Raw genomic sequence first — 23,872 nt, 5'->3', positions numbered from 1 at the left:
TGCTTCTTTCTTGGCTGCCTCCTAGAAAGAGGAGAGTCTTGAAAGTCTTTTAATCGACTGATTCATCGTCTGTCTGGATTTTAAGACAAGCTTATACCGATAAAAATTAATAATAACAATCCAAGGATTTCAATAGTAGGTACATAATGAGAGGACTTTTAGTGCGATTAAAATATTTATTTCAGCAGTAAGTTTGATTGACTTAAAAGGTGCCAGTCAAAGATGCCAGGAAAAAACGGAACGAGAAGAGGCAGAAAAACAATGATTCAACTTCAAAGCTCTTCAGGTCATTCTAGAATCCTTACCAAGGAAGGTAAAAATTAATAATTTAACTGTATAAAAGCGAAAAAAACAGTACGGAGTGACTAAAATTAAGAACGGAAAATACGGAAGCTAATATTTTTCTTCTTTTTTCATTTTAGTAAGAAGATTATTATTACCTATTAAAAGAAGCTGATTGTAGATGACAGTCATTGGAGGACTTCATTTTGATACAATCTCTGGTTGATCAAGAACACTGAAAAACTGCAAGATTGATGAAAATCCAATTTCAATAAGTTGTGACCTTTCATAAGAATAGGGTCTTACATCTTTGATGGAAAATTCTTCAGGGGAGCCAATATTGAAAAATCGGATAAGAAATCAGAATTAACATTTCAAAAGTTTCAACATTTAAATTTTCAGTTTGATGCATTCACAGGAATGAGTCCCGAGCAGTTAATTTAATTTTACACCAATGGAGTGCTTGGATTGCATTGAAGTCTGATAACTTTGAGCCCCCCCCCCCGTGAGAGATGAAACCTCACGTCCATTTTCTGGAAAAATGTTTTTTTTTTCAACAGCTGGCTTCAAACCTTCATACCTACGGTTTGGTTTGAAATTTCAGGAATTCTGGGCATATATGTTTGTAAAACGTTTCTCTTCGTCATAGGACCAAAATCTCACCTTCGTGCTCTTCCATGCTCATGTCCCTCTCCCAAAGGACAGTTGAAAATTAAAGGATATAAGTCGGCCTCAAGGCGATGCATCCCAAAAGTATTCATTTTGTTCCTAAAATTATCAGAAAATTCCAATAATAATCAATTGCTGATCAAACACATTCAACAGAGTCTTACTTGAGAAACACATTACCATTGAAGCTTTTTGATATTGGCAAGATGACGGGTACAGATTTACTATGAACCTTAAATTAAAAAAGAGTAGGTATTGGGAGGAATTTTTTTTTTTTTTTTTTTTTTTTTTTTTTTTTTTTTTTTTTTTTTATCACAAAGCAGCCCCTGATATAAAAGAGGGGTTGGCAGAATTAATCTAAGACAAGACTAGTTTTTATTAAAACTATGATCCTTGACAAAAAAAATAAACATTTACTTGTTTCTTGAGATATTCAACATTTTTCAGATAAGAGGCAGGACATTTTGTAGAATATTACTTCTGGAAAAAATGTAAATTTGAAACAGCCTCCTTAGGACAAAATTTTCAGAAATTATTAAGGATTAAAAATTCAGATGAATACCAAGATTCATACTCAGAACCTCTGAACTCTTAGCAACATGCGTTGAGGAGTTTCACCATCCCTCTTTCCGTACCCGTGAAGTATTTTACTCTGTGGAGTAAAATACTTCAGGAACACTTGGATCCTCAAAAAGCAAGACAATTTATTGAAAACAAACCAGCAAAAAGGGTTCCCGAATATTAACACCCCTAGAGAAGTTAAAAGTTAGGAGATGACAAGTAAAAATAAATCAATAATTTTGATATTTAAAGAAATCAAAATTTAAAGTCTGCTGATTTACACCTCCTTTCTGTCAGAACGAGCGGCGCTTTAGTACTTACGATCCTTAAATTTGATGGGCAAGTCTAATTTTTGTACAGAGGAAAACACAGCGTTACATTAAAGCAAAAAGTAAACCTGATTAAAATTTACATTGTCTCAAAGGCACTATAGGATACTTTAAAAAAGAAAATATGAGAGAATTTCAATACTTTTTCAGAGAACTAATTACAGTCCTAAATACTCAGTCAGTATGTTATAAAAGACTTTACAAACAAAAACAATGGCAAGGCATGACCTCCAACAAACAAATAGAATCGTACCTCAGCAAAGGCTTGTTTTAAAAAGAAAATGGGGATCATCTTTGAAAAACATCTGACTCTTAATTCTAAAACACATCTGCGGGTAAATAAATTAACAGCCATAAACCTTTCCAGTTTTAAATTAGTTAGACCCGCAAAAATGTCACTCGCACAGTTCAAATAGTTTCAGTCTGTAACATCCATTGCTTAAAATGCTTTGTTACTTTCTTACAATGTAGGTAGTTACAGAAGTACAAATGATAGTTTGCAAAGTTCACAGCATCAACTATTTGAGGCTGGCAGTACTCAAAACTTCTGATGTGAGAAATTTGGTGTAGTTGGATTGAATTCACGTTGATTGATAAACTTCGCACAAGGGAGACGTCTGCATACTTTTCAAAGAGGGTTATGCTAAACGGCCAAAAAGTGACCCAGCGGGGATTGTACTTAAACTCTGTGGGATGATTGTATGAGTCATTTTGGGCCTACATCTGGCTGCTCTTAGGCGAAAACCGCAGGGAAACAGCGTTGCCATTTTTTAAAGTCGCAAGCTTCAAACATCCATGACTTTCGGTAAAATGCAGTTACAGAGCCCGTATTCATACCAAACAACGCAAAAAATTACGTTCTATCGACCTCTGCAGAAGGAAATTTTATTTGAGTCCACTGTTGCCACATTTTGGCCATTTTTTTAATTTTCATAATAATTAAAAATCACGTTATCGCCTAAAAGTGTGTTTGCAGTTGGTGGGGATTGAATAAAAACCTGTCGGAAATATTGTTCGTTCGATTCCGCATCCATTGATACGTTATACTTTTCTGAGAGGCTTAGGGAAACTGAGTTACAGCGATTTAAAAATTCGGCAACACGCCAAACGCCCGATTTTGACGCTCGTTTAGGTACTTTTCGCGACTCCGTGTTAATGCAAAACGCCTAGACCAAACGAAATTCGAAAAGTCAATTCATGTTTTGCGCTTTTTTTAAACTTTCACATGATTTTTAGGAATTCAAGTAGCGGCGGTGTTGGCGGTTTTCAATGAAAACCACCTCTGCAATCACAATTTAAAGTAGTACTCATTTAATCACGTCCAGCTACATATGTTAACCTAAACTGACTATTTGCAACATGATGTTAACAACATTGCCTAATTTTTATCGGAATTCGCGTAGAGGCGGTGTTGCCAGTTCTCAAGGAAACCGCCACCGCAATCACAAAAAAAATGAATTACTCATTTAATCACGTTTAGCCTTATTCTGTAGTTGGAACTGTAGATTTATCGAATCAATGGTTTCTTCTATCTCTCTGCAACGGCAGTGGTGCCCGACAATAACGAGATATCGATATTGTATCGAGATCAAGATCAATGGATCTAGGTCCCTTGCCAAAACTACTCATCAGACCACTTGGGTGATTCGGTATCTTTAAATTTCGATATCTCGTTATTGTCGGGCACCACTGCCGTTGCAGAGAGATAGAAGAAACCATCGATTCGATAAGTCGACAGTTCCAACTACAGAATAAGGCTAATGAGAAATATGATAGCTAATAATAAGAAAAATGGGAATCATTTTTCCATCAAGCTTTACTGTATTAGCCCTTAGGTACATGATCAGCCTGAACTTCAGTCTGGCATAAGTTTGATGAGTCTGGTGTTCGGTGATCGTTTGTACTTTGCGGCAACAATCGACGCTCTGAATTGGCTGTGTTCCACTCGTCTTCTCTCCCTCTATCTATATAGTTATAAAAGCTACTTGTTAACGAAAAAATTTGAGAAATTCAATTGAGGAGCAAACACCAAACTGACGCTTAACTGAAGCTCAAGCTGATCATGTGGTTAGGGCTACACAGAGTAACAAGAATAAATGCCCAACCTTAAACTTAGCATTTTTCACTTGGAATAATTAAACTTGAGGGCGATTTGCCCAAACATTCGAACTAAAGAAAACTTTTCTTTGATTCTGTCTTAGTTCCTTATTTACACTTGACTGGTTGTTTGCCTAAGTAGGTACCTTAATCCAGGTTTCGAATTCAGTAAAAAGACGATGATCACAACTAAAAAATCACTGGTTTTCACTGCGGAAATATGCATTAATAATCTAATATATTTTTGAGGTATCTTTTCCTAACTTATTTTGTTAAATTATGTTCTTCTGATAGTAAGAACAAAAGTAACTGAGGCTAGAAAGACAAGTAACCTTTCCCAGATTAAAAACTCAGGAAGACAATGTCATAAAAAAAAAATCTAATACCTTAGGATGAACAATATGCAGAAATTTTTTTTTAATTATGAAGGACAATGGACGGATAAGACCAGTTTTTTTAGAATAATACATGGAATGGTACTAGGTAAATTGTGGTACTTATAAGAAGAAAAGAGAGGGAGGCACAGGGTACACACTTCAGACTAGTAAGAACCAATGGTTCACTTGAGGTCTTAGAATCGTGTTTTGATGCTTGATTCATGTCAACTGGCCACAAATATTGAAATTTGTTCAAACAGCAACTTTCTACGTTCAAAATGTTGATTTATTGCACCAAGATATCGCACTTTGAAAAATTCAGTTTATGACATCATCCACCGCGGTGGTGACACCCATGGTTTCTTCCACCTTGCTTTCATCTGAGTCTTGTTGAGCTAACCGGTACAAATGCGTGTTTCCCTGTCTGATGAGAGCAAGATAGTAGAAACAAAGGGTGTCACTACCGCCGTGAATGACGTTGTAAACCTAATTTTTCAAAGCGCAGTAGGTATCTTTGTAATTATTCAACCAAGAAAGTTTCTGTTTGGACACATCTTATCATTTACAGCTGATCTACAAGAATCAAGCATCAAAACATGATTTTGTAACCAGCGCAACTGACCCATTGATGGACAACTCTTGGTATGAAAGAATTTTAAAAGAGGAGGGCAACTAAAAAAATTAATTACGCGTGCATGGTGTAAAAAAGGAACTGAATCTGATTATGTATCTGTATTCTGTAACTGTATTAAAAAAAATTTATACGAGGGAGAACCCCCGAAAAACCGGAATCTTGCTGTGACTTGGCAACGGTAAACAATTATCGGGTTCGAGTTTGCCGGACACCCCTCAAGCAAGGGCTTGCCAATACAAAACAAAATGTGCTACAATGTTACAAAGGCCTAGTGACTCATTATAGCTACATCTCTTAACGGTAAAACCCATTTCCCCAATATTAATTCCCATAAATTTCCCAAGTTAGATCAAAATTCCGATTTATTGGGGTCCCTCTTCATAATTTCAAAGAGGGGCTCAGAGCATTTTTTCGACTCGAGGGATCAAATTGAGAAAAATGAGCGATTGTAGAATTGTTCCTTAGCAACCATAATAATGAACTAATTGTAATAACCATGTTCTCATGAGAATATAGTAGGTATGCATTGCAGCTCCACTATTATTTTCAGTGAATGAAGAGGAATTAAAATTTTTAAGGACATGAAGGACGATATAAATTTACACCCCCCTAAAATTTCTGAGCAGGTGTTAGGTTCATGAATGAAGTCTCAATAAATTCCACACTTTTTCTTGTCTCATGAAACAACTAAACAATTGATAGTAAAATATTTAGCTGTACAATCTACAAGATTACAACAGAAATATAAAAAGTTTACAGTTCAAAAAGAAAGATATTCATGCAAAATTATGTTACTGCCCTTCCCCTTTCCCTGAGCTGTTCGCGGTTTACACATGCATTAAAGGTAACACTAATGCTGTAATTTCAGAACTTTTTGACTCATACCTAGAGGGAGACAAAGGATGAAACTTCCATAATTTAATGCTAACTATTTACTTTTCATCTGATCTGGAAACTGGTAGTATACTTTTGATTTTTGATTGAAAATTCAAGTATTCTTCGATCAGCATACAAAAACATGATGCATTTATACCATATTTACGAAGGTATACAAGTTGCTGCATACAACAGATCATTTTTTGACAAATCAAGTACTCAATTAGAAATTTTTTTGAACTTCCTTGTATTCAATTGACAAGTCCCTGATACGCTACGAAAACTTCAAAAACTTCATTACTTATTACTGAATAAAGTTCGATTTCTCATGAAGAGGTGGGCATGAGGGTGGGAGAAGGACGGCATATTGTCTCAATTTTGTATCAGAATCTTATACTAAAAGTGAAAAGATCATGTGTATTGTTAGATATCAGGAGACGAAATATAACAGGGAAGGTAGGAAGTTTCTTAGTTTAGAACTGTCCAGATTCTAACTGCCTTACCCCACAAAAACCTTGTCTTGAGCGTAAAGAGACTCCCAAAAAATTTCAGCCTACTGAAACCATATTTTTCCATATAGTCACTTTTGCCGCAAAGAGAGCAGCCAAGAGTTCAGTATTTTGAAATATCCTGTTTTTCTAACCTAAGGAACTTGGTCTGCACAAAGGAAAGAGGGCTTTGGTTTTTGAGGATGCTGACCAAGTTCCAAAGGCAAAATGACAGGAAAATGTTCCATTTCATAATAATGAACTCTCATTTGCTTACTCTACAGCCAAAGCAGCACAGCTTTGAACTGTCAGATTAAGCTGGACATTTTTTGGGAGCTCATTTTAAACTAAGGGGCATGTTTTAAAGAGATCAGACGGTTCAACAAGAAAAAATTGCAATAAAGGAACTACCTTGAGGTAAAGCCACTATTATGTTCTGATGAGTAGTAGAAATACCAAAAAGGCCAAACCGAAATCACGACTTATATCAACTCTTAGGAGCCCTGCCCAAATATTCTTATTACACCCGAAATTTAACTAAGGCACATTGTGATACAAAATTATTCATTCAATTCTAGCACTTTTCATTATTGCTTGAAAATCAAAAGGGTATGTTTGACGCTAATTTCTTACATTAAGGAGAGACTTTAACTCTTACATAACCAGGTTAAATTTTGTGAGCAGTGCTAGGATAAAATGTCCAAAAGTCAAAACGTCCAAACTGAAAACGACTGATAAAAATATTGCCCAAAAACATTCTGATGAACTATGACGCAGAACAGCCGAATTTCTACATTGTCAAATAAAGGAAGAAGTCCAGTGTGATATAAAAAAAAAAATTAGATTTACTAAATTGACACCCGACTATTTCTCAAGGAACCATGTGCATGTTCAAAATTTGATGTGGTAACGAGGCTTTTAAGCGTCATGGAAACCAGAAAAAGAGCATGTTGGTTCTTTTAAAACAAATTTATCTTGAGAAGCATATTTCATATTTCCCTTTTAAATATTTTATTAATTCAAGTCTTTACCTACATATTTCAAATTATGAATCCAGAAATAATTAAAAGTCAAAAGAAAAACTTGCTTATAGCGCACAATAGTTTTATAAATCAATATTACTCCAATTCTCTATAAAAATTCCGATTTTAACTGGCATTGCCGCGACAGGTCAGGGTGCAATGTGCATTGCACTACAACTGAGGACACTAACCAAACATAAATCTCAAAGAACGGGACAGGCAAGCACTCTCTCTCACCTGATGTTGCAAATCTGGAGGTTAGAGGGTTTTGGGACCGAGCAACAGCCCATCCAAATGAAGGAGCCACTGACGTAATCGTACATGCGGTAGGCAAATGCTCCACAATGAAGAGATCTTGGCGACCATTCCAGAGCGAACTATGCTTTGCCGACTTGTTAAACATCACGAAAATAATACAAGATCGCCTTGCGGTGGATCGAGTCAAAGGTAGAGGTCGGTCATGGGCGACGAAAAAAAAAGTCGGATTATAGATACTTTTTCTTGGTTTTCTAGTAGTTAGGCTTCCAAAATGATTGTATCCATGGGTCTAGGGTCTTTGAACCCTTCCGCTTTGACATGCGGGTTGCCTAAAGCTGACATTGCAGGTGGTATCAAATTTGCCGTCTGATTCTCAAGGTTTTATTTCGCTTTTGCATGAGTTCTGTGGCAGATAAATCAAAATTTCAATTGAACATGCTTATTCTCCTCCCTTTAAGGAACATTTTGGTGTATCGTTAATGTGCATTGGAATATTTGTAGGAGGACCAAAACCACCTCCAAAACTTGCTTTCAAAAAACACCCAAGAAAATGTTAAGATAGCTTGGTAAAAAAATGTCCACAAGTGTCCACAAAATCCTTTATTGGGTTGCTTCTTGTACACTATCAGGAATGATATTATGTAATAATTAGCCGCTAATATCCGTTAATCTGCAAAAACGGTCCATTTGAATGATAGGAAGTCGCGCCTGCTGGGAATCCGATCTTGCTCTAATGTCATCAATACAATCGTGCATCACACGATATCCTTCAATCTCGGTAATTTTTCTACTGATTACTGATTTTGGCTGATTTGTTGATATTTTTGAACGAGACATTAACAGGGTTGCCAGCCAAATTATTTTTTTCCATTCCCTGACTTTTCCCTGACTTTCCAATATTTTTCCCTGACTTTTACACGCGCACACACACACCCTCACACGCGCACACACACACCCTCACACGCGCGCGCAGGTCCGACGCGACGCGATGGTCGGAATGCCGGTAATTCCTCGCGAAGCCGAGCGAGAGCGCCACCATCCTCCGCAATCGAACGCAGTGGTCAGTTAATCCCATTGACGTATAGGTAATACAATCCAGACCGCGCATTGGGCCCGACTTAAGGCGGGGAAGGTAAGACAGCTAGGGGGGTAAAGACGCGCCTTCAGCCTAGTTGATACCGCCGGATATACGAGCTAAGTGTACCCGTATCAGGCAACGGCACTGATAAGACTAGCATTATCCATTGTCTCGGTCGGTACACTTACTGCGGTTGCTGGGTTGCCTATCGTCTCGCCTGAAGGGACTCTAGTCTTGCCGAAATTTCCTAATGCGCGGTCTAGTTGATGCCGCAACGCGAGCCCGAGACCGCCCGCGCCTAATTCCACGAAAAATCAGAAAAATCCCTGACCAACACCGAAATTCCCTGACTTTCCCTGACTTTTCCCGGTTGATTTTTTTCCCCTGACGTTTCCCGGTTTTCCCGGTCGCTGGCAACCCTGCATTAACCTCCTGTTAGTCTATGAAGCTAATTTGATCAGTGTTGTACTGTGCAATAAAGTTTAAGGTGTATGTTTTGCGCATTGTATATTTCACAAGTACCGTTGCTTGCAAAATGTCTTCAACATACCTAGAACTCTTCCATGAGCTCCATACAAATAAAAATCGGTTGTGGGTTGAAAAAGAAGAAATACAAGAAATTTCTTCAAGAGACAACGGTCCTTCTTAGAGGTTCAACAAGGGATCAGAACTTGCATGAAAAATAAATTTCCTCCTATTTTAATATTTTTTCGATAAAAATGTTTCAACTTCACTCCTAACTTCGAGGAACAAAACGAAACAATGGAAGATGATATAATTTTTTTTTTTTTTACTGCACATTCAATTTTTTATATCTTGTGGTAAGTATCCATAATAATCTTCTAGGATGACTCGATAAAAAGAAGCTATAGTATATACATCTCTTTTTTTTGTTTCTTTAATATATTGATCTATTTTTTGAAACATGCATATTTGTTGAATAACTGAAAGAGTAGAGGGTTCATGAAAATGAAAACGTCTATTGACTGGCTGGAAGAAAAGAGAAGAAAAATGAACATCAGAATGTTCCGTATACGTGTCAGTATGGAATTGCGAGAAACCATTTTACATGAACAAAAAACGATGTTAGCAGACATTGAAAGAAATATGGCAACCTTCGTGGTGAGGGTCCTGTGAAGCCGCCCTCCCTCACTCCTTAAGTAATGTCTTTGAGTCAAGTTCTGCAAAATTCTTCTTTATGTAAGATGCTTACGGTCCCATTCGCCGAAAGTAACGTGAAAAATAAACTATCAAGGATCCCATTTTCAATAGTCAAGAAAAAGTGTGTCAAAATCGTATTAGAACTAGTTATTCGGCTGAAATATGATAAAAAATGGAATCTACGACGAAAAATACATCAGATATCAGTAATTCGATCCATTCTAAGGGCGGGAAATCTCTGTAATCAGAGAAAATAAGACGCGTGATGACCGACCCCTCCCATTGACTCGATCCACCGTGCGCCCCTGCCAATGATATTACAAGACATCAACAAAAACATTTATTACAGGCGCACCTAATCCAGACAGTGGTTCTTATTCACGTTCGATTCAGGAATGAATGATCCAAGTAGCGTCATCATCTTCACGACGGTACAAAATATGCAAAAATTATCAGCAAGTGAGATGATATTTACGTGCATTACATTCATGATTGGGCCTCGTCAGTTCCTGCAATTGATGACAATCCACTGACAGTACAAGGGGTTCTGCTTCCCTTTTGCATACATTTTGTCTGTTAACAGGGGTGAAGACACATACAGGACAGTGTACCGGGAATAGGGCTGTGCGAATAGTGAATTTTCCGATCGAAGCGAATAGCGAATAATTTCGGCAACTATTCGCGAAAAGCGAAGCGAATAACGAATAATTTAAGTCAATTATTCACACCTACGAATAGTAAAATTCGCGAATATTACAAAAGTCGACCAAAAAAATGTGACTAATTTTCAAGAATTTTCCATTTGCTCATACGCCTGCACAGAATACAATGAAATGGTATGATAGTAACCTATAGGCTGTTAAGAATTTGTTCGAAGATCTCTGGATGCTGGCTTGACTGTCCCTGCAGTTACGTATGCATTTCCAGGATTCGAAGGTAACTGTACGGGCAGTCAAGCTAGTACCTATCGAAGGATTGCTAGACACATTTTAGTACTTTAGTTTTTTTTGCTGTAAATAAAAATGTATTTATGAACTTTTTTCTCAATTTCAGAAATTTCTGTGTCTTTCAATCCTTAATTTGGGCTCTTTGCTTATTCTCCCAATCGCAATCGCGCTCGATGTTGGTAAACTCGGCAAAGTCGGTAAAGATCGAAGGAGATTCGCCGTTCGCGATGTCTCGGGTGGAAGCGGAAGCCTTGCGCAGGTCCTGGCAACGTTTCACGATTGCCACTCGGAAATTCGTTATTTTTGATGCCGCGAATATTTGAAAATTCATTCCTCGTGACGCACAGTGTGTCAAAACCCCAATCTAGCTGCTCAAAACCTCTTCACGTCTCTAAATTTGGTCGAATAACCACCAAATTTCGCACAGGCGTTAGTGTAAGCTTGAAGAAGGTTCACCTAAAATTTCAAAACTTAGTCATCAAAATTTTCAAAATGGCGGCCATCTAAAAATCCTGTTCAACTCATGTAAAAATCGTAAAATTTCAACTAAGTTTTAGGCGCCTTATGTGACCTAATGAACCCCAAAAATTAGTCAAATTGTGTTTTCCGATCCAAAATAAGTCGTGGAGGATGTCTTGGGCTTACGCATTCCACTTCAAAATGGCGAATTTCTCATTTGGCCATCCAAAGAAATATGAATTCCATATTATTAAAATGATACGTTTCGGCAACTGTAAGTGATAAGTCAAAGATAATATTTTCAAAATGTTTGCCAGTAAAGGAAAATTTCGGCGAGCCCCCCCCCCCCCCCCCTCCTTTTCATTTTCCTACGTTTCATAAACCATGTCCGAAACCTTTCCTCATTAGAAATAAATAAGAAAGTCTGAATCAAATCATACAAGAAACTTGTTAAAAATACGATGCAACTTTGTATTTATGAGGACCCCCCTCCCCCTTCCATGACAGTATAGATAATGGGAAAATCGTAATGAAATAGAAAATAAAATTTCAAAAAATTGATCTGCTCGGGATTTGAACCCCGATCATGCAAATAATAATGAAAGAAGCAATCAACTGAGCCACCATGCTGTCTTATCTGGACCGGTGAAAAGCCTCATGATAAGGCTCACTCAAATCAGGGGACCGAGCGCGCGTGGTGAGATGCTGCCTCCGTCTCACTTCACCTGTGACAGCCTGTAGGGGGAGATCGCAAAACGCCGCCCGCACGCTTTTACACTAGGAATCGCCGAACAAAATGTGCTCTTATTCTCAAGGTTGCGGAAGGTAGCAGTAAAACTAAAGACATTTCAAATCTAGATAGTTTTCTGAACACTCTCATATAGGTTTCATGGTGTTCCGTGTAGTTCCGCGCTTTTGCGGCTCTATTAAAGCCAGGAAAAGTAAACGGTCTTGGGCACTGTTTTCAATGAGCAATTATAATACTTAAATAATGATTTTGGAGAAATCAACGGTCATATTTCCTTTCTCTGGCCTTTGGCATCTCGTTTCATCCAGAAATGACCCTTTTTCGCCACGAAGTACTCTAAAAAAAAGCAATACAGTGGCACCACTCCTGATGGCGAGATTGAGGCTGGAGGTTTACCGGCTGCAATCCCTATCATTTTAGCGACCAAAAAATTTATTTTTGTGATAACCATGATAGATACGTATCCAGTGGGTGCCTGTGGACCCACTCTGACCATAAATAACACCATTTGTTGACTTGATAAAAGGGGGGTTTTGAGCAGCTAGATTGGGGTTTTGACACACTGTGTGACGGCGCGAATATTTGAAAATATCAGTTAAAAAATTCACTATTCGCGACGGCGCGATTATTCACAATTTGCGAATAGTGCGCGAGGCAGACGAAGCGAATATTCGCCAAATATTCGCGGCGCGAATAGTCAGAATTGCGAATATTCGCACAGCCCTAACCCGGAATCAAAAGACTTTGCCGCATGCCATAATTTGTTCTTTGAACCCGGACACATGATGTCCGACTTTGAGTCAGGAAATATAAACGCTTGTCGGGGAGCATAGCCCAATGCAGTCCAACATTGCTCCCTTTTCCACTTCTGGCAATCTTTGTGTGGAAATACTGCTAAACATAATTTAGTGGAGCATTACAAGAACATTTACTAGCTACTGATCGGGAATATGGCTTTACCCTTCGTACCTTTTGCTGACATATTTCACGTTTTTTACCTACTTGCTGACTAAACGCCACTTAGTATTCATGCCTTTGATGAGTACATTGACGAAATTTACGTCAATGGGAAACTTGCAGCTGGACGCCGACGAGCAGTTCCCCTAGATATCCACCTACGTTGCACTTTGTGCTGTGTGCTCTAAGTGACACCAAACGGCAAGCAGAGGACCAGATATAATGTAGAAAATTACCACTCAAAATATCAGAAGATAGTAAATACCCATCATCTCAATACATGGAAATTTTTAGACTTCATCCGAACAGATCAACATGATACAGAGCAAGTCTGTGCTCAGCTTTGAACATAGACGTGTCCGGCAACAAGGTGGTAAAAAATCACGAGAAAATCAAGCTAGAATAGAAAGACTAGTGCGACGGTATCAAGAATTTAAGACTGCAAATAAAATTCCCAAAAACTTGCGTGGAATAGCATACAACATCCGTGTGCACAGCACAACTGCAATGTAAGACACATCCTCTGACTCTGAGTCAGACTCAGACTATTCTCAGTAATAGCTGCGTTTTCATACTTCCTTGGATTTTCCCTTTTATTTGCCATTACGAAGTTTAGGCCGCTTTGTAATTATTATACATAAGAATATTTTTGGGCAATATTTTTATTGGCTGTTTTCGGTTTGGCCATTTCGACTTTTGGACCTTTTAAATTGGAAATTTTGGCCTAGTGCCTTGTGAGTGCATAATTCACAACGGGCTTTCGCTGTCAAGCAAACAAATTCGACAGCACTCTACAGTTGCAGTTCAGATTCTCCTTGACATATAGTGTTACAAATGTGAATACTTGTAAGTGCTGGTTGTTGATTGATGGCAGAATCCTTAGAAAAGGATGTGTTTACGCTAAACCCAGATGCTGCGTTCATGGTAATGAAGAGGTTAAATTAATTTGCATTTTTTGGTACTAGTACTCCTCTTTTTTTCTGCTCTCATGATCAAATTCTGTGAGAGTTACTAAGATGCAAATCGGGCACAATTATTACATCCTGTGATATAATAACGAACTAGACATTTGAACTCTTCAAAAAAAAAAAAAAATAATAATAATAATAATAATAATTACTAAACACACACACACACACACACACACACACACACACACACACACACCCCACACATAAATATAATATTTAAATTCTTTTATGATACATTTATTTTTGTAGGGTCTGTTGAGAAATCCAGGTTTTCTTTTCAGAGAATTAAGGGTTTGATGGCAATTATCTAGTGAGGCTTGGTGACCACTAAAGCTATTTTAAGTTAAAAAATGGAGAGGATTAAGTATCGACCAAATAAATAGAAAAAGCGTTGGGTATTCTAAGTGAAGGATTTCGAAAATGTATTTTTTCCATCGAATTAAATTGATTAATATTAGAAGAACTTAAACTAGTTGCTCACAAGGAGATGTTTAGAAGTGGCCCCCTCCGATTTGAGTGCACTTAGCGGCAAAATGTAATTCTAGTACAGCTATTAACACATCCATGGCGTAAGTCCGCAATCATAAATCTCATTTGCGGTGTCTGAAAATCTCCACCTTTGCATTATTTAAAGGAGAACAAATTGACATCATACCTTGAATTTTTGCAGAATTTTCTTCGCACCCAGAAGAAAAATCACGGCAGTTTTAAAGAGTTGCTGTTGAGTAGTTTCTCCATTTAAATAATAAAGTATGACAGGAAGTCTGCGACGTCGCAAACCGAGTTATATGATTGCCGACTTACACCATCAACATGCTGATCAGTGGGCCTCAAATAACTCAAAGATTCCCCCGATCATTGTCTACACTATGAGCATTGCATTGCCACCATTTACCAATTCCAATGCGATGGCACAACAAGTAGTCCACTCACTTCCCAATCAAGAGGCCGTGAGTTTGATCCTCTCTCCATAACGCTTTTTATGACCCCCCTGAGCAATTTTAGTCCCCCGGTACCCCCCCTGTCGAATTTAGTTTGGTCCAATATTCTACCTAGAAGGCAATGTTCTGTCGAGTTTCTTTGTGTACAAGGGCATCAGTTTCCGCAACGCACCCAATTTCCGAAAAGTACTCTCTTTTTTCGAGGAAATAAGCAAACTAGGCAATGCTGCCATATTCAGATGAAAGTTTTTAAATTCTCCTGTCCAGGGTAGCACTAAACAATAACAACAAAATTATTTACATTCATTTTAAAGTAATTTTTTGGGCTCTCAATATGAGCTAGTCAGCCGGCACCAAGCGGGAGCGGAAATTGACAAGAAGTGACTAGCTGAAAATAAAGATTATTTTATCAGGACTAAGAACATTATTCTGTTTGATATTGTTGTTTCCTTCAGAGTTTCAGCTATCCACTGATCCCAAGAATACTCGGTTTCATTCATTAATTGCTACTACGGGATATCCAGTTACCGGATGGCCGAATTATATGCCTTACGGCATGAGAGATAGTCATTCTAATTTCCAAAAACTTTGTCCCCCCCCCCCCCCCCCATCAGTGAAATAGAATAGTTTTGAAGTTAAATTAGGTTTCCAGTTCTTGCCTTAATATCATACATGCTTTTGGTTTCATTTAAAATTCATCCTGGCCTTCAATTAGTGCTATAACTCCTTAGTTTTAAGAGCAATTGAAACCTCCTCCTCGGACACTATGGCTGCTGAGGTTTTACTTCAATTGATATTATGATCAATGCATAATTTCCTATTTTTAGTCCCTTTTTCCTCAAACCATTCTATTATTCAAGAGTTTACACAACTATCAGTCGTATTTTACAACACGGGGCGAAATTCTATCTTTCGAGTGACTAGCAATCGGGCTTTAAATACAGAGGATACCCTCTCATTTTTTTTATCAAAGCTTCGGAAGGAATTGAAGCTGTTAAGTAAGTTGACGGATATCTTATTTTAACTACGGTATTGATGATCTGACAATTACTTCTTCTTCTCGGTCGATCCACTTACCAGTTTTTGTTCCATTTAATGTGAGAGTCCATAATGTAAAGAGGTATGCTTACAGGATGTATTGAAAAGCCGCAGAATTACAAAGGTTTTAGTCAAGATGACCATCAAAAATCTAAATTTTATTCTCATTTTTAAGTAAGTGTTAATAAATTTCAATTCATTTTTTCATTTAAAATTGAGTTTTGCTTTTATTTTCATTTTTTCGATGATGAAATGTGAGGGGGTGTACCTAAATTTAGGTTAAGAGTGAGCGAAGCAAAATTGGAGATTGGGGTCTCAGTTTTTGGGATTAGGGTCCCTCCTTTCTGAAATTGATGAAATCGACAATTTTTCCTTAAATTGCTCATCACTTGCTTAAAAATACATACATATTTTTTAAATGAGATGGACTGGAAAAGAAGGGTAATTCAATTTGTAATCACTTCCATCCATTTTTTGCTCCTGGCAAATTTTACTAATTAATAAAGGTGGCAAAATCCTTAAGCATTCAGAATCTGGTGCTATTACCTTAATGAGATAAATTAAAACAGAAATTGTTAAAAGGATGACCAAAAGTTGGCCAGGGCAGAGGTAAAACTTACAAACCTCTAATAGTGAAGGAAGCTTTGTGCCAGTATGTCATCGCAGTCAACATGGCAGCATTGTTGCAAATTGAATGCTAAATACACAGATTAAGACAATGTTTTGGAGAGGTTTAATTCAGGAGCCCGTAGATGAGAACTAAAGAGCGCTTGTTGTCAGCAATGCTTGATCTATTTATCGCTATGAATCACTTAAAAATCTTAGGATGCCACTTCTAGGTCTCCTCTAATCAGAGAGTATAGTTTTAAGGGTGAAGCCTAAAAAATAAAGATTGCATACCTCGTATCAATTACCTAATGCACAGCCGATAGGTTACTTTAGTTACTGAAATTTCATAAACATAAATTCCTCTGAAATTTCTCACTACACCCTTTCCTCACAGCATTTGGAACACGAGAGACGTTCCTAGGTAAAGAAGGACAACTAATACTTACTTGGACCCACCGCAAGTATAATTTACCTAAATTTAACCACTGCTGAAAACTTGACGCGTGACATGAGTTAGTTTTCAGGGTGTCTACTAAAACTTTACTTAAGATTTTCCTGATATTTAAACAAAATATCCTATAATTTTGCAAGAATAAATTGACATTCATTAGATTTAACTAATCAATATATTTAATGAATTGAATTGAATATTTGAAAAGTGCTTGAAGCACTCAGAATTTCCTGATTCATGACCAATTTTTCTGATATTTTCCTGATTTTTCTTGATAACATCGAATTCCCTGATATTGTCCCGTTGTCACTGACGGCAGACACCCTGGTTAAGTGCAAACAGATGAAATCACAGACAACAATCTTTTGTTAAAAATACCCAGCAACAACTCTCACACCACATTTAAATTATTTGACCGATATCAGATATGAAAATCACTCCCCTGAATTGGACTGTAGCAAATAGGATACTAGAAAAAAAAAAAATTTATACATATATTCTGAGCACTGCGGTAAACACCAGAGTGTATACTGTTTTCTTCTGACTATAATTATTTTGTTAGTCTAAATATTAGAATGCAGTCATTAATTATGCTTGAGAACACTTCGAGCATTATGTGTGGATCATTCTCTTTCTCTCCTGACCCCCTCTCTTCCTCTCTCTCTCGTTTAAAATCGTGAGAAAAAAAGAGTATACAAGCAATGAATTCTTTTAATATTTTAAAGCGAGATGATTCAGCATCGCTCCATGTTGATGCTTAATTTGTATCCATTCAAAAATGAGTGTGAAGGATCTAAATTGTAACAGGCTCAACGTAGTTGGCAGGAAGCATTCCTCTAAGTCCAGTTCGTTTGACTGTGCCATTCATCCAACCTCCATCAATGGGAGAACAGTTAATGATCAGATCACCATTCAAAAATGAAACTTCATCTGTATCTTGTGCCTCATAATCATACATAGCTTTGAAGACTCGCTGAAAGGACAAAATTAACATTTATTAGCGTAACATAATACATTTTTTATGTTTGCTCCCTGAACTACATTTACTTTTTCATCCTGCATAACAGCACGGTTAAAATATGACTGATTTAATAAAACGGAGCGGTTCTTCAGCAATACGATACTGTCAAATAAAACAGAGCGGTACAGTACTGTCAAATAGAACGTTATTTGTCGGTACGCTACCATTAAATAACTGCACTCCTATTCCCCCCTAACAAAGTTTTTCATCAGTTTTAATGATGTTAAATAGTAGAGTTGGGCCGAAATGGATTTTCCACGTCACTGGATACAGATACGGATATCAGTTTTTTGTCTCCGGCCGGAGCCAGATACCAGATAGTTCGCCAAGGTATCCGGCCAGATAATACCGGATCCAGATAGTGCTTTTTTGCATGAAGAAAAATCTCCCAATTTTGTGCTTGGGACAAGAGGCACACTGTGTATTATACCAGCAAGACCGTCATCCACGATGCATAGCCCTGTTTCCACTGGTCAAAATGGTGTCAAAATGGAAGCTCAAAGTGAATCGATAAGTACGATCTGTTCGCGATTGTTGATCAAAAAAGAGTCGCGCCACTCTATATTGAGTTGCAACACTCATCAATCGCATTAAGTCCCGACTTTGAGCCACTTATCGATGAAATCGATTCACTTTGAGCTTCCATTTTAACGCCATTTTGACAAGTGGAGACAGCACTTATCTGCCTTCGCACCGGCAACCACCATATTTTTCAATGATACGCTATGAGTCTGCCAGCTAAAACGAATACTAAAAGAAAAAGACCTGGCAGATGAGCAGCATGGTTTTCGTTGGCTTCACGGTGTGATGGGCTGGAAAAGGAAAGATGAAATCGAAGAAGGTCCGGGTGTCCATCGATGATAAAATCCATCGATGAAAAAAATGAGTTAAAAAAAATTCCGGCGATAGTGGATGATTTGAACTCAGTGCTCACGTGGATTAAAATTTTGAATTTCGGGGATTTTTTCCCCAAATTCCCCATTTAGTGATGCGGCTATTGTTCGAAATATAAAGAGATCCGGTTTTGAACCATTCCATAAATAATTAAAAAATAGGTTTTTCAAAATTTGGCCAAATTAGATAACTTTAACCTGATGCTCAAGTGTGTTCAACTTTTGGATGATAACGATTTTTAACTAGTTTTCCATGAATTTGCAATCCTGGCCTATGTAATTTTCCAATGACCTGATTGATGTTCAAGCTTCGGTAGAATGAAATAAGAATGAGAGAAAAATTCGAGTGCATAGGAACAAAGAAGTAAAAAAGACAATTACTGACTAAGGAAGCTATTTAGCCCCCCCCCCCCCCCCCCCCCCTACACACGCCCCTAAAAGAGCCAAAAGCACGGTCGCCGTTAATTGCGACTGGCGTATTGAATTGTATTGAAACACTTAGTCAACACCCATGAAACTAGTTACTGGGTTTTAGGAACCATTTTTATAATCAATGGGCCTGTTTCACCATTTTTTTTATTGCTTTAATCGAAAGAACTAAGGCTCCTGATGTCACAGGAATTTTCCCGGAGTTTTTTGATCACCGGAAACCCCCAAAAAATCAACCTAAAAACGCCTTAAAATTTGGATTTTCAAAACGGTCACTTTTACGTGGTAACGGATCCGCCATACTTGTGACGTAAAATGGTGCGACAGACCTGGTCTTTTCATCACTTTCAATGTATTTTCCCGTGAGGAATTGGCAGCCGCTTTTCAAATGCAAATATCGAGTCAATATATGATTTTTTGAACAAAATGGAATTCAGAAATGGATTCCTCGTACGTTTAAATGGTTAGGACCTTCATTAGAAAAATAAGAACCGATGGGATAAACCCTATTTTTAGGGATGACTGTAGTCAATGGGCGATTGTTTACATCTGCTTAGTGATAACAGACATGGACATTAGCTCAATATTTAACCATTTTCATGAGTTTTTACTTTTTTGTTACTATTTGAAGGTAAGTTTCTTTTGTAAATCAATTGTTTTAAAAGCTGTAACGGTACACATTGTTACTTATTGATTCAGAACACACTCTGGCAGTCCAACGCTCAAACCTGGATGTACCGAGTCAGTTGTTATTTCTTAATATTTCAGCCTTCAATGTTTCACTGAAGACACCAAAATGATAGTATCAATCATTGATGATAAAAAAAACTTACCTTTGACAATACTGATGAGATGAGGAGACCGGTATGTTTTAGATGGAGGCAAGGAAAGTAGACGTAGAATCCCTCTTGGGTTACCAAACTTATCGATTAATTTTTCTGCACCTATAGTGTTACATTGAAAACACACAGGAATTTAAAGTAACATACGTTTATAAAACTTGGGAACGTTCTGAATGATATTGAGATGTTTGTTGAAGAGTTAAGAATGATTTACACGCATTGAGAGAACATCCATGGTTTGAGCGTTGGACTGCCGGAGTGTGTTCTGAATTAATAAGTAACAATGTGTACCGTTACAGCTTTTAACATGCTCCTAAGGCACTAAACAATTGATTTAGAAAAGAAACTTACCTTCAAATAGTGACAAAAAAGTAAAAACTCATGAAAATGGTCAAATATTGAGCTAATGTCCATGTCTGTTATCCCTAAGCAGTTGTAAACAATCGCCCATTGACTACAGTCATCCCTAAAAATAGGGTTTATCCCGTCGGTTCTTATTTTTCTCATGAAGGTCTTAACCATTTAAACGTACAAGGAATCCATTTCTGAATTCCATTTTGTTCAAAAAATCATAGACTGATTCGATATTTGCATTTGAAAAGCGGCTGCCAATTCCTCATGGGAAAATACATTGAAAGTGATGAAAAGACCAGGTCTGTCGCACTATTTCACGTCACAAGTATGGCGGATCCGTTACCACGTTAAAGTGACCGTTTCAAATGGGTCGGTTCCAAAAACAGCTTTTTTTTTGAGTCTGAGAGGTCATTTCAAGTTTTTTTAGTAGCGCCATCGTTCTTTTCGTGAAATTTGCCAAAGGAATCAGGCATCAATTTGCAAATCCCTGCACCTTGCAACAGGCCCATTACGATAAAAGACTAGTTTTCAGGATGTGAGCAGGGGATTTTTCTCTATTGTAAGATCATATTTAGGCCAAATCGCTCGATTTGATGGAAATCTTTGAGATTTTTGCTATTATTTCGAAGGACAGGGCGAATTAAAGAAATTGGACCTTTAAATTTCGAAGATTCTTTTTGTAGTAGAGATAAGGAGAGTATAAAAATTATTTTACCGAACGATGTGTTTGTGCCTGCAAGGAAGCCTGTTGCAATGTAGAAAAACACGATTTTTGACGACTTTAATTTAACACTCTAGATTTTCAACTCAATGTATAACCTAGAACTCTTCATTTACCGTGACAAAGATTCTTTGAAAATTGAAGGCTCTATTTTTGTGTGCTTGCTGAGTCACTCAAAAAATTGTCGAGAATCACTGAAATGTCTAACAAGAATCATGTTTTTCGACCTTACTAGGAACTCCTTAAAGGCACAAATACATCTCTCGGCAGAATGATTCTTTAATACCCTCTTAATCTATTGAAAGAAGAGTCCCTGAAAGACAAGGGTCTTTGTGCTGTTTTGCAAATTCACTCAAAACACAAGATGAAAAACAATGACTCCTCTTATGGCATAATGAGGGTTAGAATTATTTTGTCAAACGAAGTATTGTGACTCCGATGTGCCCGTGCTAAGGTCTGAAAATACGATTTTTAACGACTCTTCAGTGATTTTCATCGACTGTTTTGAGTGACTTGGCAAGGCAAAAAGTTGACCCTTAGGCCTTGTCTCCACGGGACGTTTTCATGGGATTTGTCCCAAGTTCGAATCGCAGGAATGACATTTCTGGGATTTTTCCCAGTTACCATCTTCACGGGACGGGGCTCATACAGTCCTGCGACTAGTTTGCGCGGGAAGATAAATTAGTTAAAGTCGAGTATTTAACCGGGATTAAAATAATAATTGCACTCAATTGACAATTAGACACATTATTTTAACTAAACAAACATGAACAATGTAGTAATGAATAAAATATCGCACAATTCGTTTTCACTTCTTCTTCTTCTCTCAGTGGGTCCTAGTACCATACTTGGTACTGGGAAAAGTATTGATTAACTCAATATTTTTCCCAACTTTGTAAGTGGGATTTTTCCCTGGGACAAATCTCGTGAAACGGCTCGTGGAGACAAGGCCTAAAGGTAGTACTAATCATGAGATAAGAATCCAAAAATGAGGGATTTGGTGGACTTTTATCATGTTTTAAAAGTGCGGTGAAATAAGCAAAAACAGCTTGAATTATGTGATGTTTTAATGACTCAAACTGTAAACGCAGCACCCGATAATTTTTTTTGTCTTTCCCCGAAGAGTGTTGCGGCTCACATCAGTTTGGTATAAAGACGGAACTTTTCCCCCTCTAAATAATTTAGAGATTTGAAAGTTGATGTTTTTTGACTCGCCCTCCGAGGGATTGTGATATGTAATGATTAGAAGGCCCCAGGACGCTGTTGATGATAGGTTTGTATTTATATATGATGTGACTTCTAAAACTCTGCAATTCCGTTGAAAGTGAAACAGAATAATACAGGTACCTTCTGACAGTAATTTCACTGCACTATAATTTTTTTAACATTGTACAGCATTGTACACCATTTAGATAGCATACATGTAAGGATGAATAATGAATATGCCATAGTTAATTTCCCTTACCCCTTTTTCACTTCTTTAAAAGAAATCTGGAAATTGGAAACATTACACTGGCGATTGGCATACTTGTTACTTTGGTCTTGAATGGTTCAGAATTAGATAAGATTTCCACGCTAATCAATGTCCGGAAGCTACAGCATGCAGGATTTAGTACAAGATAATAGTGAACATTTCACCATAAATCATTGTCAAATAAGTTTGTGACCATTCATTTTACCTTAAAGGAATGTCTCAAGATAAAGATGGTTTAAAAACATGGTGTCCAGTTTTCTTGGCTTTTTCTTTGGCTTTCAGTTTTCTCATTCCCTGATTGTCTCCTGATTTTCGGGAGCTCATTCCCTGATGAGAAACCAACGTTTTCTCCCTCTTTCTCGGGAATTTTCTTGGGGAAAAGAATATAATTTTCCAAAGTTTCAGATATGTATATTATTGATATTAATTTATCCTACAGACATTTCTTTGAAGCACATTCAAAGTTTTGATTTAAAAAATGTTCCTGATGTTGATATTATCTGGTCAGTGGAAGCTTCTACATTATTATGATGATTTGAGGCTTTAAATGCGGCACTCAAGAAGTTTAATAAAGCGGCTCAGGTGCAATAACATTCACCCTAATAACAATACATACATAAAATTTCCTTCCTGCAATTCACTTTTGGGCACAAACAAACTCACGATTAGTATAACATTCATAAATATTTAGCAAATGACTGCACCAAAAAGATAACGTGCAGAAAATTAAATTGAAGTTAGAGGGAGAAATTGCTCGATTTCTCTTATAGGCAGTAATAAAAAATTTAAAAAACATCATTTTCCAGATAATATATGTGCAATATCGATTTTTTAGCAACAAACAAATAAAAAAATTAAGAAATTAAACCCATTAACTCCCTGGGTGATTTGGTATTTTCGATTCTTTTCTTGCGTTTTACTGATTACTCATTGATACCTTTTTCAATGATTTGTTGGGCTAAAATGAAGCCAGAAAAGGTGATAATCAAACTGAGAATTTTATTTGATAAGAAGCAAGAACGTACCAATTTTATTTCAAAGACAAAGAAGATGCAAGTTCAGATCATTGGTGCGCGTTTTCAACTGCACAATAGTGCACATGCCGACGGACGTAGCCGAATAGCGTTTGGTCGGACTAGACCGCCAAATTTGAAAATGAAATGATCCCTGGGTGGATGGAGAGGA

The 23,872-nt window shown here is 37.3% G+C and overlaps 1 protein-coding gene across 3 annotated transcripts in view; it reads right to left on the bottom strand.

Annotated features, from left to right (window-relative positions):
* Positions 1-156: 156 nt before the first annotated feature.
* LOC109040615 (LIM and SH3 domain protein F42H10.3) overlaps positions 157-23,872 on the bottom strand; it is a 165,321-nt gene continuing 141,605 nt past the window's right edge. For all 3 annotated transcript variants that reach the window (XM_072297269.1, XM_072297267.1, XM_072297268.1), the window contains one exon: positions 157-17,926. In XM_072297269.1, coding sequence (XP_072153370.1) covers positions 17,747-17,926 — 180 coding nt within the window. In that variant the 3' untranslated portion in view covers positions 157-17,746. The remainder of the gene's footprint in view (positions 17,927-23,872) is intronic.

This window comes from Bemisia tabaci, chromosome 2, assembly GCF_918797505.1.
Source record: "Bemisia tabaci chromosome 2, PGI_BMITA_v3".
NCBI lineage: Eukaryota > Metazoa > Arthropoda > Insecta > Hemiptera > Aleyrodidae > Bemisia > Bemisia tabaci.
Note: the sequence above shows the minus strand (reverse complement) of the source record. Positions and strands in the feature narration are given on the sequence as shown.